The following is a 21,816-nucleotide window of genomic DNA, read 5'->3' as shown; positions in this document are numbered from 1 at the left end:
CCTGGAGGCACCCAGCTCGAGCTGATCCTGCTGTTGTACAACTCTACTAAATTATTTATTTTTATGAGATTCGATGCCTGAGACTCTGCTTCGGGAAACCTAGGGTTCGAACTACGGAGCGACTAATACCAGACGCCCAGACCGAACCGTGCTTCTTTAACAATACAAACAAAGGTGGTTGCAGTGGGTAAGGCAAAGGGAGAGGCAGTACTTCACCCACCACTCAGTGCTGCCTGGGGTAGTATCTTCCCATGATAAAGCAATTACAAAGCACGCTAGAAACATCACCATCATGTCTGGCTTTGGCTATGACCTGCTTACAAATAACATAAGGTGAGATTCTTGCTTAATCACATGATTTGGTAATCCAAAGCATTAGGGAAAAATAGTACAAGAAGTGTCTGAACTGACAATGCACTGCATGAAGCTGAAACTCATTACTGCGAACTACTGAGCCTCAAAATAATAATGAATTTTATGACCAAAAGACAGTTTATAAGTGAATTACAAGGCACTGATTCTATAATAGGAAAACTTTACTGAGTATAAATATATTCTTATACACCTTATTTTTAGTCACATGTTTTCCCAAATGAAGGGTTTGAAAATATAGCTAAAATTTTAATCGGCATCTTGAAACGAAAATCTTAGTTCAGTTCAAAACTGAGGTTTTTCCCGCTAACTGTTTTTTATCCCCTAAGTAGCAAGCTTTATTGACAAAATCCTCATTTCATTGCCATATAAAACAGAACAGTCCAGTTCTTAACACGATTTTGTTAAAATAAATATGGTCTACAAACTAAACTAGGCAAAACATAACATCTAGGCAGAAAAAATTGCACTTGAATGAGTGCAACTGTAAATAAATCTGTGCTGAGGTTGGACGAAATGAAGAGAAAGTACAAATAAAACGGGTTTGGTTAGATTATCTTAATGAGAACTAATGAATGGCTTTTCATTGTTGTGGTTGGATTTTTTAAACTTATAGGTATTTGAATATAAACATTCTGCATTGACATTTGTGTACTTAACCGGTTGAGCAGCATTTGAACACAAGCATCTGAGGAATTCAGGGACAAGTTCCAACTGATTCTTACAAGACTGGTACCACCAATGTTTGATGGTAGCATTATCAGTAAAGTAGACAAAGGGGATTCAGGAAAAGAGGCTTTCATGCTCTGCAGAAATGTTTAAAATATAAAAGAAGATACTCTACATTTAAATGCACCAGATGAAAAAATAGCACCAAGAACCAACAAGAGATCAGAACCAAAAACTCAAATAATGTTAGATGAGAGTAGCTTTACAGAATGGAAAAACACAATACCAAATAAAGGGTTGTGTTAAAAGTAGCTGCAGAAGGTAAGCATGTTCATCCTAAGCTGTTAGATATGCTGATAGATATTGTCAATTCATTTTATCGATGCAGTCAATTCCAAGTTGAGAACATTCTATTTTGAGCCTGGTCTGATAGAAAACAAGATCTAAATTGTTCTTGTTTTTATCTTTTCCCCCAAATAAGGAGATACAGTGGGAAAAGATGAGGCCTGAAAGCAAAGTACAAGACTTTTGCTGCCTTGCTAGAGGTCCTTTGTATGCAGCTCTAGGGAAGACATTTTAAATGGATGTTTTTTAAGTGGTGGAAGAAAGCAAATAACACCCCTATTTTCAGTATAGCTAAGAAAAAAGAACTATAGGCCAGTCAGCCTCACCTTGATCCCTGGGAAGATGATGGAGCAAATAATCTTGGAAACTATTTCCAAACATATTCAAAGCAAGAAAGTGACTGGGAGTAGCCAGCATGGATTGGTGGAGGAGAAATCGTGCCTAACCAAGCTAACAGGCTTCTACGACCAAATGACCGGCTTGGTGGATGAGGGGAGAGCAGTGGATGTCGTTTATCTTGACTTCTGCCAGGCTTTCAACACTGTCTCCCATAACATCCTCATAGACAAATTGATGACATGCAGGCTAGATAAGTGGGCAGCGAGGTGTAGTGAAAACTGACTGAACTGTCTGGCCCGGAGGGTTGTGATCAGCGGCACAAAGATCACCTAGAGGCCAGTCAGCAGTGGCATTCCCAGGGACTGATATTGGGACCAATTCCATTTGACATCTCCATTAATGACCTGGACGATGGGACAGAGCGCACTCTCTGACAGTTTGCAGACACCATGAACTTGGGTGGAGTGGTTGATACACCACATGGTTGTGTAACTGTTCAGAGGGATCTCAACAGGCTGGAGCAAATGGCAAACAGGAATCTCAAGAAGTTCAGTAAAGGGAATTGCAAAATCCTGCACCTGAGGATGAAAACACCCATGCACCAGTACAGGCTGGGGGCTGACGGACAGGAAAGCAGCTTTGCAGAAAGATTTAGGTCCTGGTGGACACCAAGGCGAACACAAGCCAGCAATCACTCTTCCAGCAATGAAGGCTGACAGCCTCCTGGGCTGCACTAGGATGAGAGTCGCCAGCAGGTCAAGGGTGTGATCCTTCCCTCTCCTCAGCACTGGTGAGGCCGCATCCAGAGTGTTGGGTCCAGTCCTGGGCTCCGCAGTATGAGAGGGACATGGACATACTGGAGCAAGTGAAAGGTCAGGGACGTGATTAGTGACTTGGAGCATGTGAGCTATGTGGAGAGGCTGAGAGAGCTGGGATTGTTCAACCTGGAGAAGAGAAGGCTCAGGGGAATCTTATCAATCTATATCAATACCTGATGGAGGGAAGTAAAGAGCACAGAGCCAGACTCTTCTCAGTGGTACCCAGGGAAGGACAAGAAGTAATGGGCACAAAATGAAATAAAGGAAATTATTTCCATTTAAACAAAAGAAAAAGCTTTTTTACTGTGAGAGTGGTCAAAACACTGGCACAGGTTGCCCAGAGAAGTTGTGAAGTCTCGATCCTTGCAGATATTCAAAACCTCACTGGACTCAGACCTGGACAACCTGCTCAAGGTGACCCTGCTCTGGGGGTTGGACTAGATGATCTCAGAAGGTCCCTGCCAATCTCAACAACTCTGTGATTCTGATATGAAGAATGAAGGAAAATAAGAGAGATCTTCCCTCCAAAAAGGTGCAGGTAGCTAGTGGAGCAAACATAATCTTTTCTATAAAGAAGAGTCATGTAAACTTATGTATGATAACATGATCATCCTGGCCTTAATGCAGCAGTAGTTGTGAGATGACACTGCTAGACTGAGCCATTACCTTTAAAAATGTTTGGGACCTGACTGTTTTGAACTTTCAGAGAGTTCATATCCCAATTGGTGCTTTGCATATCTTTGGTGGCAAGTTTTTTACAGTGTTACTTTATTTTTATTTGCCATTAGAATGAGAACAAGTTATTGCAAAAGGCACCCACAAATCTGAGTGCACATTGTATTCCTCTTAGTGAAAAACTAGTTTACAATAACCAGTTCCATATTTTATATGGAACTACCTCTCATCTACTACAGGACTAGCACTACTTGCAATGAGACACTGGAAAAACAAGCACTGACACGACTGGTAATGGTGGTACCCACGAGAACTGGCCTTAGCAATTCCTGCACTAAGGAAATGTGACCAGAGATGTTCAATAGGACATTCATACTTTTCCCTGACTGCCTTTCTGCATTTCACAAATTTTGCCCACTACTATCAGTTAATGTTAAGGACACGAGCCAACCATATAAATAACCCACCTATTTTAACATGACTGCTACACTTAGCACCCAAACTTCAAAAAACGCCAGTTTGTTTGTCAGCATGGCTCTCCCTCAGTCCTCCACCTCATTCCCCTGGCAGAGATGCAGAGGCAGAACCCGGACTCCTGACGCTTAATGCTGCCATCTAGCTAGCAGCTGCGGCCCGCAGCAGGAGCAGTTTCACCTCCTGAAAGCTGGTTCACTCAGGAGATAACTGCCGCCTTTAAAGATCTTTTCCCAAATCTCCTACTGGAGGACTGGGCCCTTCAAAATACTGGTAACGGACTAGAGCCTGTCACGGCTCTAAACCCAGCCCAGCTCATACAGTGAGAAGCGGGCAGGCCGCCTGAGTTCGTTGAGTTTCCATTCAGGGCTTTGAAAACTTGCCACTGCTACTGAGCAGAGGCCTAGAGCTGAGTGGGCAGAGCCTCAGTTGCCATTGTTTTAAAGCAGCGTACAGGGACACTGCCTTTCTGTGAGCCAGTCCATCCCTCCCGCCGTTGTCCTCCTGACCCCTGATCCTTCCCCATTCAGTAGTTCCCATGTCCTCCCTGGTACCAGCACCACCATGCGTGGGTGTGTAGGGAGCAAGAGAAGGACTTGTTGGTTCACATGAAATCTGATGTGCCTTCCCTCCCCAGGGCTATCTTTCCATTGCGCCCTAATCAGACTCCAGAAATTTAGCTTTCACATGGTGAAGCTTTTTTTATTTCATTTTAGAGAGTGATAGTGGTAGGCTTTCATATGTTTCTCACAGCCTTAACTGTGAAGATAAACATTGTGAATATGAGCCTGGCTGGATCCGCAGATAGCCTGGAACAATGATTTCAGAGAGATGTGAACTACCTATTTGTGGCAGCGGGCTCCCAACAGAAGTATCCTGAGAGAGCAACGCATGCTTCAGCATCAGCTCACTCCCCATCTCAGAAAGGCATGGTTTCGGTGGCTTCTTTTGCTGGGGCCATTTGAGATGCCTCTCGTTTTTCCCCGACACTACACGGCAGAGGATGTCAGCGAGCTCGGGGTCGGCGGCGAGCCGTGCCGTGCCGTGCCGAGCCGAGCCGGGGGCACAGCCCCCGGCTCTCCCCTCCCCGCACGGCGTCCCCCCGTGTGCCTGAGCCGGCTAGCGAGCGGCGAGCGCGTTTCGCACGCTGGCCCCGCTGCCCGGGACGCGGGGCAGGGCGCAGCCGGGCCAGCCGCTGCCAGGATCGGCAGGGTCCGAGCGGCGCAGCGCTGCTGAGCGGGGGCCAGGGGCTTTCCCGGCCAGCAGCTGCCCTCGTCGCTAGGAGCAGGGCAGCCGCGCCGCGCCGGGCCGGGCCGGGCCGGGCCGGGCCGGGCCGCGCCGGGCCGGGGCCGGGGCCGGGGCCGGGGCCGGGGCCGGGGCCGGGGCCGGGGCCGGGGCAGCGCGGCCCCACCCCGACCGGCCATCTGCGGCCCGCTGCCCCCGCCGGGGCGGTCGGAGGTGTTAGCCCGGCCCCGGTCCCGGCCCCGCCTCCGCCGGGAGCCGCTCGGAGCAATTCCCACGGCAACCCAGGCTCGACCCCCTTCCCAAACCCCGCCTCCCCTCCCCGCCCCTCCGCTCCCGCCCGGCGGCCGCCACCGGTCGGAAACAGTCTGTGTGTAAACTCGACGTGTCCGGAAAGGTGCGCGCCGCTCCCCGCCTCGCTCCGTGCCCGGCCGCGGGGCGCGCCCGCCGAGCGCGATGCTGGACCCTTCCTCCAGCGAGGAGGAGTCCGATGAGGTGCTGGAAGAGGAGCGGCGGGACGTGCTGGTGGCGGCGGGCGGCGGCTCGCCGCGCTCGCTGCCGCCGCCGCCCCGGGACCCGCGGGGCAGGGAGGCCGGCGCGGCGCGGGCGGCCAGCCCCAGCCCCTCGGTGCTGAGCGAGGGCCGGGAGGAGCAGGAGCGCCTGCAGCGAGAGGAGCGGGAGAAGCGGCTCCGGCTGCAGCTCTACGTGTTCATCGCGAGGTGCATCGCGCACCCCTTCAACGCCAAGCAGCCCACGGACATGGCCCGCCGCCAGCAGAAGGTGAGCCCCCGCCGCCCCCCCTCCCGCTCCCGCCCTGCCCCGCCGCCCCCGGCCCCCGCCGCCGGCGCTCGCCCCTCGCCGGGCCGTCCCGTGCCCGCCCGCCGGCAAGTGCCGCGCTGCCGCCGCCGCCGCGCTCCGGCCCGCAACAGGTTGAGCCGGGCGGCGGCGGGGGCGCGGTGGGGGGGAGCCGCCGCCGGCCCCCGGCGGCACCGCAGGCGCAGGCGGTGTTCGAGCAGGGTGTTGCAAAGCTCGGTTTCGGCGCGGCTTCTCCGCAACGGCCCGTTTACCTAGAAAGCCATCAGTCAACAGGGGTAAAGTCTTTTTAAGTTTTGAGAGCCGCGCTTGAAGTCGCCGTGCGAAGGAAATCGGAGGGCGGAGTGCGGGCGTAAGGGCGGTAGGGCTGTTTGGCAGTGCAAGAGATGTTTCTGCTTCTCGGCGCTGCGTGATGGATGGAGTTAAACCTCACGGAGGTGCCTCCTGCAAGTCGTATTCTGACCATCTGTACCGAACTCGAGCTAATTCAGCCATAATACAGAGGTGAACGAGCGAACTATTTTGCTTCATTAATTATTAAGTGCGGTCTCTCTGTACAGAGAAACAATTAACATGCGTGTTTGTGATGAGAATGGCCTTCTAGTGAATGTTGACCAAAATTATTCTCTGCGTCTTGTACATCACACACAAGCTCTTGAGAATTGGCAGGTATGTGGTAGGTATTTATGCTGTAACGGTGCTTATCCTCTGTTACTTTTGAGCTATTGAATAGGTAGAATACTTAAAGTTTTGAAACAAGGTGCAGCATTTCCAGATAATCACTTAAAAGCTCAGTTCTTGAAACGTTTGGTCTAAAAAAATGTGTGTATCTTTTTTTAACTTTCAGTTTTGTAAAACAAACAAACCCAAATCAAAACAGAAAATAAACAAAAAAAAAAACCCTTCCACGTCATTTTCCAGAGAGATAGTGATAGGACACAAAAAAGAATTCAGTTCCACTTGGCTTTTTATGATCTTGGTACTTCCATAGCTCTAAGGGTTTTTAAAATCCAATACTAACTGTTTTGGGGTGTCTGAATTATGCCTGCTATAGGTGATTTGTGCTTAATGAATTCTCTGACAAGTTAACGTGGTGGTAATAATAAGATTATTTCTGGAAGAACATTTTGTTTTTATTAAGTGTTAGGTACTTAAACTGTGAAGCCTATATAAAGACATCTTGTAAGCAGGAAGCCAAAGAAAATCTGGCAAAATGAGAATTTTCACCACCCCACTGAGGACTCCCCACCCCAAAACAGAGTCATCATAGAAATGATATTTTGAAGGGACATGTGGAGGTCGTCTGAGTGTGACTTCCCACTGGACAAAGCCAAAGCTGACCTGATGTAGCGTTGGTATCAGTCTAGGTTCAAGCAGGAGGCTCAGCAGCCTCTAGAGATGAGATCCCGCAACCCATCTGTGTGACCTGCTCCAGTGCTGCATTGCTCTCCTCTTGATGAAATTTTCTTAATCAGCTTCCAAGTTACAACTTGTGGCCATCAACTGCAGAAGATACTGAATATTTCGAAGTTCTCACTGATCTCAGTCACTAAGTATAGGAACTGTGTTTTAAAAATAACTACGGTATTAATTATTTTTATTAATAAGATGTATGAAAAGAGATTACTGATGTGCAGCGAATACAGAAATACAACAGTGGTGGATTTAACATACGAGCAATGAACAGACTGATTGACAGGATTGATACCTAAAATTAAATGTTACTCTTGCTAATTGCTGTTTTTAAGTGAACTCTGACTTTTGGTTTAACTACTATATGTAGAAAGAGATTTTTGTCATGTTTAGGAGTTTAGCTGCAGAACAAGGATGATTTGTCTTTTGCTGGTCAGGAACTAGTATTTTTAAATAAGACATAACACGAAAAAATAATTCTTTCTTGGACTTGCACTTCTCTCTAGAAATAATGAAATGCACATGAACATCCTTCCTCTTATTTGATAATTTGATATATTACCCAATGAATTACTGAATATAGGGTAGCAGAACTGGTCCTGAGTTTTGAGAGTTCAGAAAACCTGCTTTGATAGTTCAGGATCGCTGAGAGCCGTACGAAGGAGCCCTCTTTTGTGCTCTAATATTTGCGCTTTGTGCTGCACGGTGGCCCCATGTCAGCCTTAGGAATGCGAGTACAACCACCTGTCTTACACTGTGTCCTGTAGTAAGACACTTTTGGATGTGTGATAGCTGGACTCATATTCCATAGGGTAAAAGTCTGTCTTATTTCCTGAATGAATTTTCTCACTGCTAAGATATGATACAGATGTGGACTGTCCCTTAATCTCTTGCTCTTTTGCTTCACATCTGGCTTCTGTTACGTGGCTGGCTGTCCATTGCAAGCTGGACTGAGATTCCTTACCTCTGTTATTTAACTGGAGCCGTTAACTACCACATGCCCTGTCCATCATCAGTGGATAAGTGATCCAAGGTGTGGTTTCGAACGAGAACCTGAGATGCTCTGCGGTTCCAGCTCCCAGCCCAGTCTGCCTGTCTCTGGTTGGGCACTCTTCGTAATGCTTTTGTACCAGCAGTCTTTCTGATAACCTAAGAATAGTATCCACCCTGCTTGAGAGCAGAAGTAATTTGTTCTGTCTGCCAGTTCATTTGGCATATTGCTGAGCAAATATTGCAGAATGCAGTTTACTTCTTTTTTAATGTGGAACATATTATCTAGTAACAGAATGAGATGGAATTCACGTATCAAATATCCTCAATTGCATTGTAATATCAGTAAGGAAATTGTTTACAATATGGCTGGCTTCTTATGTTCTTGCTTCAGTATCAGACTAAAATTGTACTATACAGTATCTTGAAACCATCATACTTAATGGACTGAGTTATACTAATTAACGTAAAGAATTTTAAATCCAGGCAGTGTTTCACTCCTCTCTTGTCCTTTCTCATCCTTCTTTCTTCTCACTAAGTAAAATTAGCAAACTCTATTGTGATAGATAAGATTAATTAATTTAAAAAAAAAAAATCTAACTTCAAGAAAAAAAAGAACTATCGTAATTCACCAGAATCCATCAACTCCACTAACTTGTTTTTAGAATCATAGAATCACAGAATGGTTTGGATTGGAAGGGACCTTAAAGATCATCTAGTTCCAACCCCCCTGCAATGGGCAGGGACACCTTCCACTAGATCAGGTTGCTCAAAGCCCCATCCAACCCAGCCTTGAACACTTTCAGGATGAGGCATCCACAGCCTCTCTGGGCAACCTGTTTCAGTGCCTCACCGCCCTCACAGTGAAGAATTTCTTCCTTACATCTCATCTAAATCTACCTTCTTTCAGTTTAAAGCCATTACCCCTTGTCCTATCACTGCATGCACTTGTAAAAAGTCCCTCTCCGGCTTTCTTGTAGGCCCCCTTTAGGGACTGGAAGGCTGCTATAAGGTCTCCCTGGAACCTTCTCTTCTCCAGGCTGAACAACCCCAACTCTCTCAGTCTGTCTTCATAGGAGAGGTGCTCCAGCCCTCTGATCATCTTCGTGGCCCTCCTCTGGACTCGCTCCAACAGGTCCGTGTCCTTCTTATGCTGGGGGCCCCAGAGCTGGACACAGTACTCCAGGTGGGGTCTCACGAGAGCAGAGTAGAGGGGGAGAATCACCTCCCTCGACCTGCTAGCCACACTTCTTTTGATGCAGCCCAGGATACGGTTGGCTTTCTGGGCTGCAAACACATGTTGCCGGATCATGTTGAGCTTCTTGTCAACCAACACCCCCAAGTCCTTCTCCTCAGGGCTGCTTTCAATCCACTCATCGCCCAGCCTGTATTTGGGCTTAGGATTGCCCTGACCCATGTGCAGGACCTTGCACTTGGCCTTGTTGAACTTCATGAGGTTCACATGGGTCCACCTCTCAAGCCTGTCAAGGTCCCTCTGGATGGCATCCCTTCCCTCCAGTGTCTCAACCGCACCACACAGCTTGGTGTCGTCAGCAAACTTGCTGAGGGTGCACTCGGATTGAGTCACCGACAAAGGTGTTAAACAGCGCCGGTCCCAATACCGACCCCTGAGGAACGCCACTCGTCACTGGTCTCCACTCGGACATCGAGCTGTTGACCGCAACTCTTTCAGTGCAACCATCCAGCCAATTCCTTATCCACTGAGGGGTCCATCTGTCAAATCCATGTCTCTGCAGTTTAGAGACAAGGATGTCATGTGGGACAGTGTCAAATGCTTTGCAGAAGTCCAGGTAGATGACATCTGTTGCTCTTCCCTTATCCACCAACACTGTAACCCCATCGTAGAAGGCCACCAAATTTGTCAGGCATGCTTTGGCCTTAGTGAAGCCATGTTGGCTGTCCCCCATCACCTCCTTATTTTCTGTGTGCCTCAGCATAGTTTCCAGGAGGATCTGCTCCATGATCTTGCTGGGCACAGAGGTGAGACTGACTGGCCTGTAGTTCCCCGGGTCTTCCTTTTTTCCCTTTTTAAAAATGGGGGTTATGTTTCCCCTTTTACAGTCAGCGGGAGCTTCTCCAGACTGCCACAACTTCTCAAATATGATAGATAGTGGCTTAGCCATTTCATCCACCAGTTCCCTCAGGACCCGCAGATGCATCTCATCAGGTCCCATGGACTTGTGCACCTTCAGGTTCCTCAGATGGTCTCAAACCTGATCTTCTCCTACAGTGGACAGTTCTTCATTCTCCCAGTCCTTGCCTTTGCCTTCTGTGACTTGGGTGCCAAATTCAATGTAATTTAGCCCAGACTTTGCTGAAACACATACTTTCATAATCTGGCTGCATTTATTTTTTAATCTGTAGAATATGTGGTAGAAATACTCTTTTTTTTAACTGTTCAGAGTTAGTTGGTGACCTACTATTACATCCTGTCTTACTTTGGTTACTGGTAGATTTGTGGTGGAGAAGGAAGAATAAGCTAATATTGGAGATGTGGAAATGAAGCATGGTGTGATTTTTTCAAGGTGGGGTAGCAGATCCTGATGACAACGGCGTTAGTTCTACAGAGTAGAACTAATATGTACTTAGTAACATATTTTCAATAGATATTTATGGACATTTGGTCATGTATTTTCCAAACTTTTAGAGAAATATTAATGCATCAATGCATTACATGTCATGCTTTTATCAAGCAAGGTTTGTCTGTTCCTGGTTTAAAGAGACCTTGTCACTTCTTTGTAGTTTCCATATTTTTTAATGAGTCTTCTGGAACGTATTTCAGCATCTTTCTTTTTCTGCCTCTCCACTCCTCTTCCTTTCTAGTCCAACAAAAGAGAAGAAGAGAATAGTTAACTAATCCCATTCCTCTTCCTTCTTCTCTCCTACCCCAGCCATACTGAATCTCAGACCAGCAGATTGAATTTGTCCATAGAATGGGATTTAGGTGGTGAAAAGAAATGCATTCCTTGTGTGGCTGTCTTCCATCAAGGGAAAGTGGTGTATGTGAATGTACACAGAGTCAGTGATTAGATGATGACCCTGGTAACTGTGGTTTGTACTAATCAGTTGTACACTTGTATGCATATACTTAGTTTTACTCAGGGAGCATGTGCCAAAGGTGGGTTCTGTATCTGGGAGATGAATCAGAATTAAATTTCCTGGGGAAGGAAGGGACAGTGAAATGCTACAATTAACTAACAAAAAGGTGTTCTTCCAGTGTTTTTCTTTCTCAACATTTTAAAATTTACTCTAGTAATCAAGTGGTCACACAGAAACCCAGGACTGGGGGAGAAGTAACACTCCTATGCTAAACAAGATTTTGTAGTGCATGAAAGGCTTAGTACATCAAAGCTGATAATTCAGGTCTTGCTTTCATAGGTGATAAGTAGCAGAAGTAATTGAGCTGACTGTTTAGAAGTCATAATTAAATGAGTTTACTTCCTGAATACACGCTGACTTGTTTTCCTTCTGTTTCTTCTCTTCTGTCCACCTGCTCAGCCATGAATAGATCAAAAACATTGACTTCTAGTTAATTCTCAAAAGTAGAAGTGGTAATAATCAGTAGTTTACTTTCATCTGAACTCCATGAGTTTGTTCTTTTCTGTTTCTTGGACTTTACCTCTAAAGGAGAGGTTTGTAAAGATACGTGTCATCTAAATAACTTCATCAGGAGAATGTTGGGTACAAGGATAGACTTCATTCTCTGGATCACAGTTTTATTCTCAATGTCTTTATTTCTCCTGCCCCAAGCCCCACTTTTCCTTGCTTTTGAGCTAGTGATGTGTATCTCCTTATTTATTGGCTGAGCATGTTTTGGGAAAGAAAAATTGTCTTTTGGTTTCTGAGCCTCCTTCATAAGATGCTGCTTTCCCCACTGCTAAAGTAGTAGGGAGAGTACATCCAAAGCCATTGTTGCCAGAAACTCTAGACACGTTTCAGAGGAAGAGCTTAGCTATAAAACTTGGCCATCTGGTCAAAATTCTGCTAAAGAGCTTTCTAGGAAGACGTCTTCCTTTCCTACCTTCAAAGTTTCCTTTACAAATTTCAATTTTTTTGTGAAGTGTTTCAGAAAGTCATTTTAAATCAAGTTTATTTGCCTCTTTGTTTTTCCCCATCACAAACACCTTGATAACACCTTGTCATGATGCTCTAAGCTGTGCGTATTTTGTTTTCAGTCAAGTGAGTATAGAGTATTTTGGTAAGTCCTGTCAAAGCCCGTTAAGATGGTGGCCTACACAGCTCGATACATGTTGAGACAAGATTATTTGCAAATAAGTCTTTTTACCCCAGTCAGAACGTGCTCTTCGGGGAAGAAGTTGTTCTTGTCTGCAGTAGGAAAGTTGCTCATGATGGGCAATTGAGTCAACCGTGGCTGAAGAAATACTGAAGGGTGATGAGAGGAGCAGAGCCTTCTAATTACCAATGCCACTTCAGAAATGACAATCCATCAGAGTTGTGTTTTAACCTTAAATTCTTCTGCTGCCCCACCAGCTCAGCATTGATCGGTGTGGCTTGGCCAAAAGCTAGGCAATGTGCTGGGGAAACGAGGCTTTGGTAAACAGCTCTGTAATGAAGTGGGCATGTAGGGGCAGTCTGCAAACCTAGTTTACTATGCTGAAAAATTCATCAGTCTCTTCTTTTGCTTGCTTGTTTTGTTTTCCCTGCCTATTTTACCCATACTTGCTTTTGAAATTTGATTATTTTTTAATTATTATTTGAGGGAACAATTTTAAATTTTTTTTTTCTGAATGAGTGACCTCAGGTTGTTTGTTTCTTTCTGTCACCCATGCAGTTTGACAAGTGTGTTAACTCTGTTGGCAAACACCTCATTTAAAGTGCTTGAGGAAGACTACTTACTAGTTTTTTTCTACAGGGGAGCTGACAGGAAGGGAGTTTGAAGGATCAGTTGACTGTCGCCATTTCTGCAGGAACAGTATGGGGGGATTGACTGGCTGGGCTGCCTTGCAGGCAGTTGTTATTCTCACATTATATTTTATGTATCTGAACCGTTGGCAATTGGTGACAGAGAAGCAGAAATACTAAATCAGGTCATCGTGTCCTTATAACTTGCTCTGACATCATCCGAGAAACATACTCATTGCTGCCATGGAAGAACAAAGCTGGTGAAAATATTCTTTTCCGCTCTGAACCATACTCCTTTCCCTGTATCTGGAGAGGGGCAGTATATAAAAATATTCATTACCATGTACTGCCTTTAACTGTAGAATATTGCCAGAGCAGAAAATACTTGTTGGTTGCTAATTTACTATTCATTGAATGATGTATTTCTATAAAAGCAAATTTACCATTTCACCCTCTTCTTCCCCCATGCACACCTGTTGTCACCAGTTCATGTTGGGGGACACTACTAACCAATCCTCTCTCCATTTGCATGCTGCTTATTAGACTTGGTTTTTCTCTTTCTGGCTTTGTACCATTTCTTTTTAATAATGGTGAATATCATCCTGAAGTTGCTTTTGGTATATATTGTTTTGCTTTTTTAATGTACCTCTGTATTTGTGTTCTACTTTCCTGTTATCCTTGTTTCTTTTTTGTGTGGAGATGTCTCCTGCTTTGCTAGCTTAACACATCCCTGTCTCCTGCTCCTTCCCTTTTATTCATATGCTTGCTAGAACTGGAAAGCTAATAGCTCAGGGACAAAACTTGCTTCCCATTTATCAACCCAAGAGGTGTCCATGGGGGAAGATGGGATGACGCATCTTCTTCTAGGAAAGTGCTTGGCTCTCCTCTGCTGATTGAACGATGTGTGTTGGGGTGCTAGTCTTTGTGTCTTGACTCTGGTCCTATATTTAGTTTTACTGAGCCCCAGTTAGTGTATTACTCTGTCTGAACTGGGTGCCAGCCTCTGAGGTTTTTAAACTTTTTAATCTTTTAAGTCTCTCTTCATGTAGTTTTTTTGGCACAGTGGCTGCAAAGATGCCTCCTGTGTTTCTTTCCGACTTACTCGTCTTGCTGCCTGCTGATGGCTGTGGCATGCACAGGTCTGGTACTCAAACTTCTCCTTGGTTTCTAGCTATTGCCATTCGGCAGGGGGGAGCCAGGGAGAGGAACAGCATCTGCTCGGCTCCTGTTCCCTTTGCCTGGTGCCTATCTCCAGTGCCCGCTTCTGCCTAGAAGTGCTGGCACCGAATTGAAAGCAGCCCAGTTCTTGTGCGTTGCAGCCGATTCCCCCAGGTTTCAGAATAGCAGCTGTGAAAAGGCAGTTTTCAGCTTGTTGCTGTGTGGGGGAAACTCTGAGCAGCAGGAGAGGCAGAGTGTTTGCACGTGGGTACCAGGCTGCATCAGCTTAGGTTTGCGTTTTGAAGGTTATTTTCACAGCCGTAAGTGTTGAAGGCTTTTCATTTTTTGTTTAAAATTCTCTAGAAGTTGATGGTACTTGCCCAAAAGAATTTATTTCTGGTTCTTATTTATTTTGCAGCGAGGAGATAAAGCATATGCTTGTCTTCAAGCGTGATTACTTCTAAGCATAAGTTTAAGAATGTTCTTGAGTGTTTTTCCTGTCAGGAAGGGGAAAAGCATTAATTAACAGCACTGTGAAGAATGAACAGAGCTACAGTGAGTACTTCTTTAACTACATGACCTGGTGAAGAAAAATTGGAAGAAGGTGATTGTACAAGAATTTTTCTCCAGCTCTGTTTCCATTTTTCTCTCATGCATTAATTATTCATTTAGGTTCAATTGTCTTGGCTGTGGGGTTTTGGAAATAGAGGCCAGCAGCTTCTGTTTAATGAAAGTGCTGGAGAGATACTCTGAGTGATAGTATAGACAAACACAAAAAATCCTTAGGATAGTACTTTGAGTAGATTTGTTTGGGCCACAGACAAGGTCGTGGAAGAAAGGACAAAGCTCAGATAGTGCATAAATGAGATCTCCAAAGAGATGATGTACATCTACAAAGATTAGGGGAGAAATGGAAATGGGTGATGGAGAGTTTCATGGACTGAGTTGAAGGTATTGAGAAAGTACGTGGAACTGAATTAATTTTGGAGTAGAGGAACTGTTCAGCAAGGACAATGACAAAGTTAAGAGGAATGAATTTGTAGCAGAGAAATCCACTGGTCATGAGAGTTACGCTTTTCAGTATGAAACAGAAATGAAGGAGGAATATCTTGGGGATAAGAGTTTACAAGAAAGACATCGGGCTAGGAAAAAGAGATAAGGATTAAGCTGGGAAAAAAGTGAATAGTCTCAATATCCATGTCAGTGTAATACAGAGTAGCAAGGGCAAAGAGTTGTTGAGAAACTTGGTGCTCAGAAGTTGGAGTCCAAGGAAATCAGAGTGGTAGGATATAGTGCATTGGGGAAAACAGTGTTCTCATGGTCTCAGATTTTTTTCTGCAGAAGGCTGCAGTTGTTTTATGTGTTTAGGTTTTTCTTATGGTGAATTCATGAGTTGTCTTTTCAAAAAAAAAAAAAAATCCACCTCCAGGCAGTCTATGCCGAATATTTATCTTGCTGGCTTTTGCTGGGGAGCATCCCCAGTTTGTGCCTGTTGCTCATACATTCCTTTATTTATTTCTAAATTATGTATTCTGAGGCCTTGTAGCAAGGTACTGGCGGCTGTTTCTCGTTCTAAAGTGTTCTACGAATGTTTTGCCATTCCAACTGTTTAATACATCAAATATGCATTAGTGTTAAAATATTAATATTGACCAGGTTTTTTTTATTTTGATCTCCTTATGGATGGAGCATAAGCAAAGAAAAGAAATAAAAATAAAGAAGAAGTGGTTGTTTGGTATAGATCTGATATTAAATCATCTTAGCAATCAGTTCCCCTCTGACTCTCTCTTCTTTCCTACAGTGTCATTAAAAGGCAGAGGATTTTTCAGTCTCTTACCAGTGCGGATTGAAGAGCAACAAATAGCGGTATTATTTAGAGATGGAAGTTAACAAACTCCATTAGAAAATTTTTTTTCTAGTGATCTTCAGCTTGCAGAGTTGGAGTATTTGCCTGAATGGACACTCAGGTTCAGCTTGTGGTGACTTAACACCAAATGCAATATCATTCTCATAACCACGTATATGCTTCAAATGGTGGAGGTTCTGGGCATGGTAGTACATGGTTATGAAGTAATTAGAAGCATTTTAGCTTAAATATTCTGTGATGATACAAATTCTGCCAATCTCAATTTATATGGTTTTGGGTTCTTTTCAGCATGCTTTGGCTCCCAAATTCAATTACTTGAAAAACATCACTTGAGATTTTTAAGGTCAACTTCTAAAGTAGTCTTTCTCTGCCATCTAAGTTTTTGGGTACCCTTACTTAATGCTTCCAGGCCTTTTTCCATGATAATAAATGTTAGAAAATGACTAGCTATGTTTTGTGTATATAAGCCTTCTGTTTTACCACTTGGAATATAAAAAAAAAAAAAAATCCTATAAAGGTAATCTCAGAATTATGAGATCTGGCAGCCTGTGGATATATAGATATATTTTGCTCATGTGTTGCTGAGAAGGAAATAAATTAAGAATGTCATTCTTAACTGTGTAATCTAAAAGTGATCTGCTTGATCTACAGATCAGTGACCCACTTGTATCAGAGTATGTGAGTATTTTTGTGCGTGGCTCTCACTTGGACACCCCGTCTGTAGGATGTACCTTATGGGACTGCTGTTACAGCGAGATGAAGATTCATTTGCCCTCACCTCCCACAGGCTGGGGTGGGGAATTTTTAAGACCTCTTCACTTCCTAAATCGCAAGGAAGGACAGTGGTACACTGTGAACAGGGCTGGGTATTATCGGTGGTCTTTGCTTGGCTCTTCCTCAAAGCTGCCTTGAAGTAACTGGATTACAACAGTCTGTCTGCTACTTTAATACAACTTGTTGTCTGTAGGTGAAAAGCATCATGTAAGAATGAGAAGTATTATTTATTTAAAATGACAACAAAATTTTTCAGATTTTCACTAAACAGCTAGCTGTTTTATGTGTTCTGGATATTTAAACTTTAATAGATTGTTAACACATTAATTTGCTAACTGCAGTTGTTACTCAGAACTCTGTCTGGAACGGCCTTCAAGAGGTCACAGAGATGTGATAAAATCAGTAAACTGGCTAAAGCCTCAATACGTGACCCTCTTGCTGTGTTACAAGCTGTATCTGTTACAAGTACACTTAATTATGCAGAGCAGCACACAAGGGAAGGAGACCGTACAGGCTGGCAGAGTTCTTCCCGTATTATAAAAATCTGTTTCTAAACCTGACTGCCATATTTGCTAATCCATGCCTGATGGTGTTGGGCTGATGTGCAGTGGTCATGGCTACTGTCCAGTAGCTGCAGAAGTATGATCTGCTGAGATAATTGAGACAAGTAAGACCATCCCCAAAGGTAACACACTTAAATCAATGACAGCATCATCGTCTGCATCACCATTTTAGCTCAAATCAGGAGTGTGCTTTAAAGTCACCCTCCTTGTCCCACTTGGAGAGTTGTGGTTTGGACTGCATGAATATGATGGTGTGTGGACAAAGGTAACCAGAAGTTATGTTCTGGGAGCACATTAAGTCTTTGCAACCAGACTGAGGTAAAGCCTCCTGAAATGCATTTAGAGTGAGTGTTAGGTCCTCAGCGTGAACTGTTTCACTGTACAGATGCACTTTTCTGGTGTCACACTGCTTGTCAGCGTAGACGTGACTTCAGAGAGAGTCAGAGAGATTTAAAATACAGCAACTAACACAGAGTCAAGAAAGAGATGGAACCTAAATGAGATAAATAGCACAATAGGGCAGTCTCCTTTCTGAGCCAGTAAAGCAGGACAGAATATGCAATGCAAACATAAAAACAGCTGAAGTCACAAAGTAATGGAGTCTTGCTATGTCTGAAGTTAATTAGGGGCAATAAACTGCCCCTAATTACTGAAAGTGTGGGATCCTCAGCAAAGCTGCCTGGGATACTAATTAAAAGAACTGATCATAAGAAATAGAATGCATAATTAATGACTGAGAAATCATTTTCAAGAGTATCTTCAGACAGCAAATAAAGTGCCCTTGGAAAGTATTGTGACACCCTGAGCCATCCACTGAATCTAATCCCACAGATAGACCTGAACTGATTTGCAAGAGGTCGCTGTGCTTATACTTTCTAGTGCTGAGATAGGGATTAATGGGGGCAGAATGACAGGGAGAATAGGAATAGTATTTCCATTTTAATATCAAATGCTCTCCTCAATTATTTTTTTTAATGTCTGTCTTCAATAGAACCTGCTTATGAAATATGCTGACATACTGTATTTTGTTTTAATAGTTGGCTTTGCGATAGTCTGCTGCTCATACAGTTGAGTGAGGTCTTTTAATGCTTGGAGAGGGCCTTTGGGGTAGCATCCTCTCTGTGTTGATTAGTAGCATGTGTATGTCTGGCAACTGTTGGCCATCAAGTGTACAGGCCACCGAATGGACTGTGATTTCTCTTTTCTATGTTCTTGAAAAAATAGCAATCTGACAATTACATCTGACAGAACAAAAATGGAAAGTTTAAAGATTTATCTTCCTCGCAAAAAAACCCCATCTAGCCCAATTAATGAGGTTTTTTTACCCTAAGCAGTTCTTTAAGGGGCTAATCAGGGGTTAAGTTTTATCCAGGCACCTGTTTGCTTAATTGGGCACTCCTTATTTTATAAACTTGAAATGTTTTAAATAGCCCTGGTCCTCAATTACTTTGACATGTTTATAGAAACTTAGATTAGGAATAAAAAAGCTATAAATGCTTGGAAGCATCGAACCCTAAATGTAATTTCCTATGCTGCTTCTAAGCATCTGCTGGAGGCCAAGGTGGGAGGCTGGAGGTGCCCCGAAGCGCTGGGGTTTGCGTGGAGGCAGCCAAGAGGGACATGGCTGCTTTTAAGTAATTAGGCTGTGAGACCAACCCCCTGCTGTATGATGTCCTGCCAGACACACATTACATTTAATTCTCACTGATCGATCTGTGATCATTGTAGTGAGCCCCCCTTTACGTGGGAGTTGTGTTCACGGAGGGAGCAGACCCAGAACTGAAATATCCATATTCTCCATAGTGTCTTTTACTTGTTCTGGGATTCAATAAATTTATCAGTAGCTCTTTGGTCCCATAAGCTTGTGTGTTGTAACTCTGAATGTATTCATATACTGGAAAAGGGAAACAATCGACTCATGTATGCCTGAGGTGAGACCACAACAGCGCTGTGCAACTGAAGCAGGGGGGTCCTGCTGCTGATGGTGCATCCCCACTTCCCTGCATGCTGTGGTTCTGCCAAATTCCCTATGGGACATGAAAAATATGCATATGTATGTTTATATATACAAGGAGGGAGCGAGTGTGTATGCATGAGAGAGGCAGGGAAAAAAGCTGTAGATACTGATATGAGGGGAGCAGAATGAGTGCTCCATAGCATCTTATGATCTAATCTGTTTTAAAGAGATGACACATTGAGCATAAAATATTGAACACAAGTAATTTAATATTACTACTTTTTCACAAGCATCTTTTTCTGTTTGTTGTTGTAAAAAATTGTAAACTGCCATTTACTTTCTTTAAAAATGAACAACACACCCTCCCCACCCCCCCTAGCCAAACTAAAACAACAAACCCAACACCCCAAACCCTGCAGATCTATGTTTCTGCCTTGGCCCAGTTTGGTAGCTACTTCATATAAAAGGAAACTCCTAAACCTTGTGATAAGGAAGCAAAGATGTTCCTATGGCTTCTGTTAACAGTAGAGGTTTTATTTTTTATTAATATTGAGCTTTCAGAATTGATCTCATTCCTTAGGGCTAGCTCAAAGTGTGCCCTGTTGAATACAATACACTGAATTTCTACTTTTCTGTTTCTGCTCTTTAAGTCTTACAGGGGTGAGACTTAAATATCTGATTTGTTTTTGTATTTGAGGATGGATTTATACCTTGGCTGCAGAAACTTGCTCTGGATTGAAACACAGCATATGTGTTCTCAGTATGAAGGATAATTTATTTTCCTAATTTGATTCAATTTGTATTTTTTTGCCTACAGTGGAAAAATAATTAGTTCCAACAGGAAAACAACTATCTTGATTGTGTTGTTTAAAAAAAAAAAAAGGCAAAAACAAAATTACCCCCCTGCACTGCACAACTGTGCAGATAGCTCTTACCTTTTTCTCATTCTGACTTTAGTGAGGCTACAGAGCAACTAGCGCAGCTGTCATAAGCCACTCTTCGGGGAAAAAAAGAAGTTGGCCCATTTTATTTTTAATAGTGACGTGGTAAGAGTGGAACAGCTTCTTCGTATCAGTGATCAGAATCGCACTACCTCAGTGCTAATAAGATAAATGGGGTAATGCATACTGATTATAATAGCTGGAGTGATATGTAGACTGAGAGATTGAGTAAAGAGGTGTGAGATGCTGAAGCCCTGAGCAATACAGATAGTCAGCGATGCAAATCCATTTCAATCTATAATGCTGGAGAGCCTGGAAGATGGACAGAATTGCATAATAACACCCAAAGAAGATAGGTAGCCTCTAGCCTTTCCTTTCAAAAACCGTGAAGGATTCAGAGTGAGAAACTGGATTGTTTTGTCGATGGAGTGAACCCATCCTTGAACAGTATGTGCATTTGTGTGTTTAAGGCAGGTGTCAGGTAATATTTATTCACTACAGTCATTCATATAAGTAAAATAAAAATAGAACTTAGGGTACTATCAAAATTGTAAAACTGTATCAAAATGCTTGTAAGTTGCTTGCTAATTTTAAGCCTAATAATTTTAAGCCAAATAAAACATTGACATAATTTGATTCTTTTTCTATAGCAAGTAAATAAATTTGTGGAATCAGTGCAGAAGAGTGAGAAAGATCAGAACGGACAAAACTAATACAGTTTTAAAGAGGGGATGGCATTTAATGCAGGAGAACTATGGTTTTTTTAAGAGGAGTTATAAACTTGTGGATGCTTTGAGATAGGCTGAGTTAGGGACACCGTTTCTGATGCAGTAGCTTCTAAGCAGTTTCATGTGTGTGCTTCCAAATTGTGTGCATACGACTTAGTAAACCAAAATAAGGGCTTTTTCTGAAAGGTGGCACAAATAGGATGTTTGTAGGTTTCCCCTCAATAGTTCTTGTGTTAAAACAGGTATTTTATCAACCTGCCAGTTCAGAAGATTCTTTCTGAATCAGAAGATAGTTGCCAGGGAATAGCACCACTGCTGCTGAACAGCTCTGCTGCTGTATTTGTGCCTTTAGTGATATTTGTTTAGTTAAATGCTTTGGTTTTGGCAGAACGTGTAGTAAGCTAGGCTAACAAAGCTACCGTGCCTCAGGTACACCTGGTAAGCACCCTGGGGTATATCATGGCTGAAAGAAACTATTGCTTTGCTGTGGGATGGAAAGCTTATCTTGCAAAATTATTGCAAAGCTGATGAATGTCTTCAACACACAAACAAGTTACTGTGTATCATAGTTTTACACCGAATGGGAAGGGACCTCCTAGGTTGAGGCAGTCTCATGTCCAAAAAAGAGACCTGTTGTCTCTTTTATAAGCAGGTAAAACTTCAGTTAGTAGCTACCCCCACTGTTTTTCATTACTCTAATAGTTGTGAGACTTCTGCTTCCCAACTGAATGCATTTGCAGTTTCTTTTATACCCACTTGCTGTTCTGTCAGCTCTGCCCTTCAGTTAAAATAAC

The 21,816-nt window shown here is 43.6% G+C and overlaps 2 protein-coding genes across 14 annotated transcripts in view; one reads left to right on the top strand and one right to left on the bottom strand.

Moving 5' to 3' along the window:
• WNT16 (Wnt family member 16) overlaps positions 1-21,816 on the bottom strand; it is an 873,674-nt gene that overhangs the window by 66,795 nt on the left and 785,063 nt on the right. The window lies entirely within an intron of this gene.
• Positions 5,391-21,816, top strand: part of CADPS2 (calcium dependent secretion activator 2) — a 327,121-nt gene continuing 310,695 nt past the window's right edge. For all 13 annotated transcript variants that reach the window (XM_050892956.1, XM_050892948.1, XM_050892951.1 and 10 more), the window contains exon 1: positions 5,391-5,714. In XM_050892956.1, coding sequence (XP_050748913.1) covers positions 5,391-5,714 — 324 coding nt within the window. The remainder of the gene's footprint in view (positions 5,715-21,816) is intronic.

This window comes from Gymnogyps californianus, chromosome 1 (assembly GCF_018139145.2).
Source record: "Gymnogyps californianus isolate 813 chromosome 1, ASM1813914v2, whole genome shotgun sequence".
NCBI lineage: Eukaryota > Metazoa > Chordata > Aves > Accipitriformes > Cathartidae > Gymnogyps > Gymnogyps californianus.
This window is presented reverse-complemented; position numbering and strand designations above follow the sequence as displayed.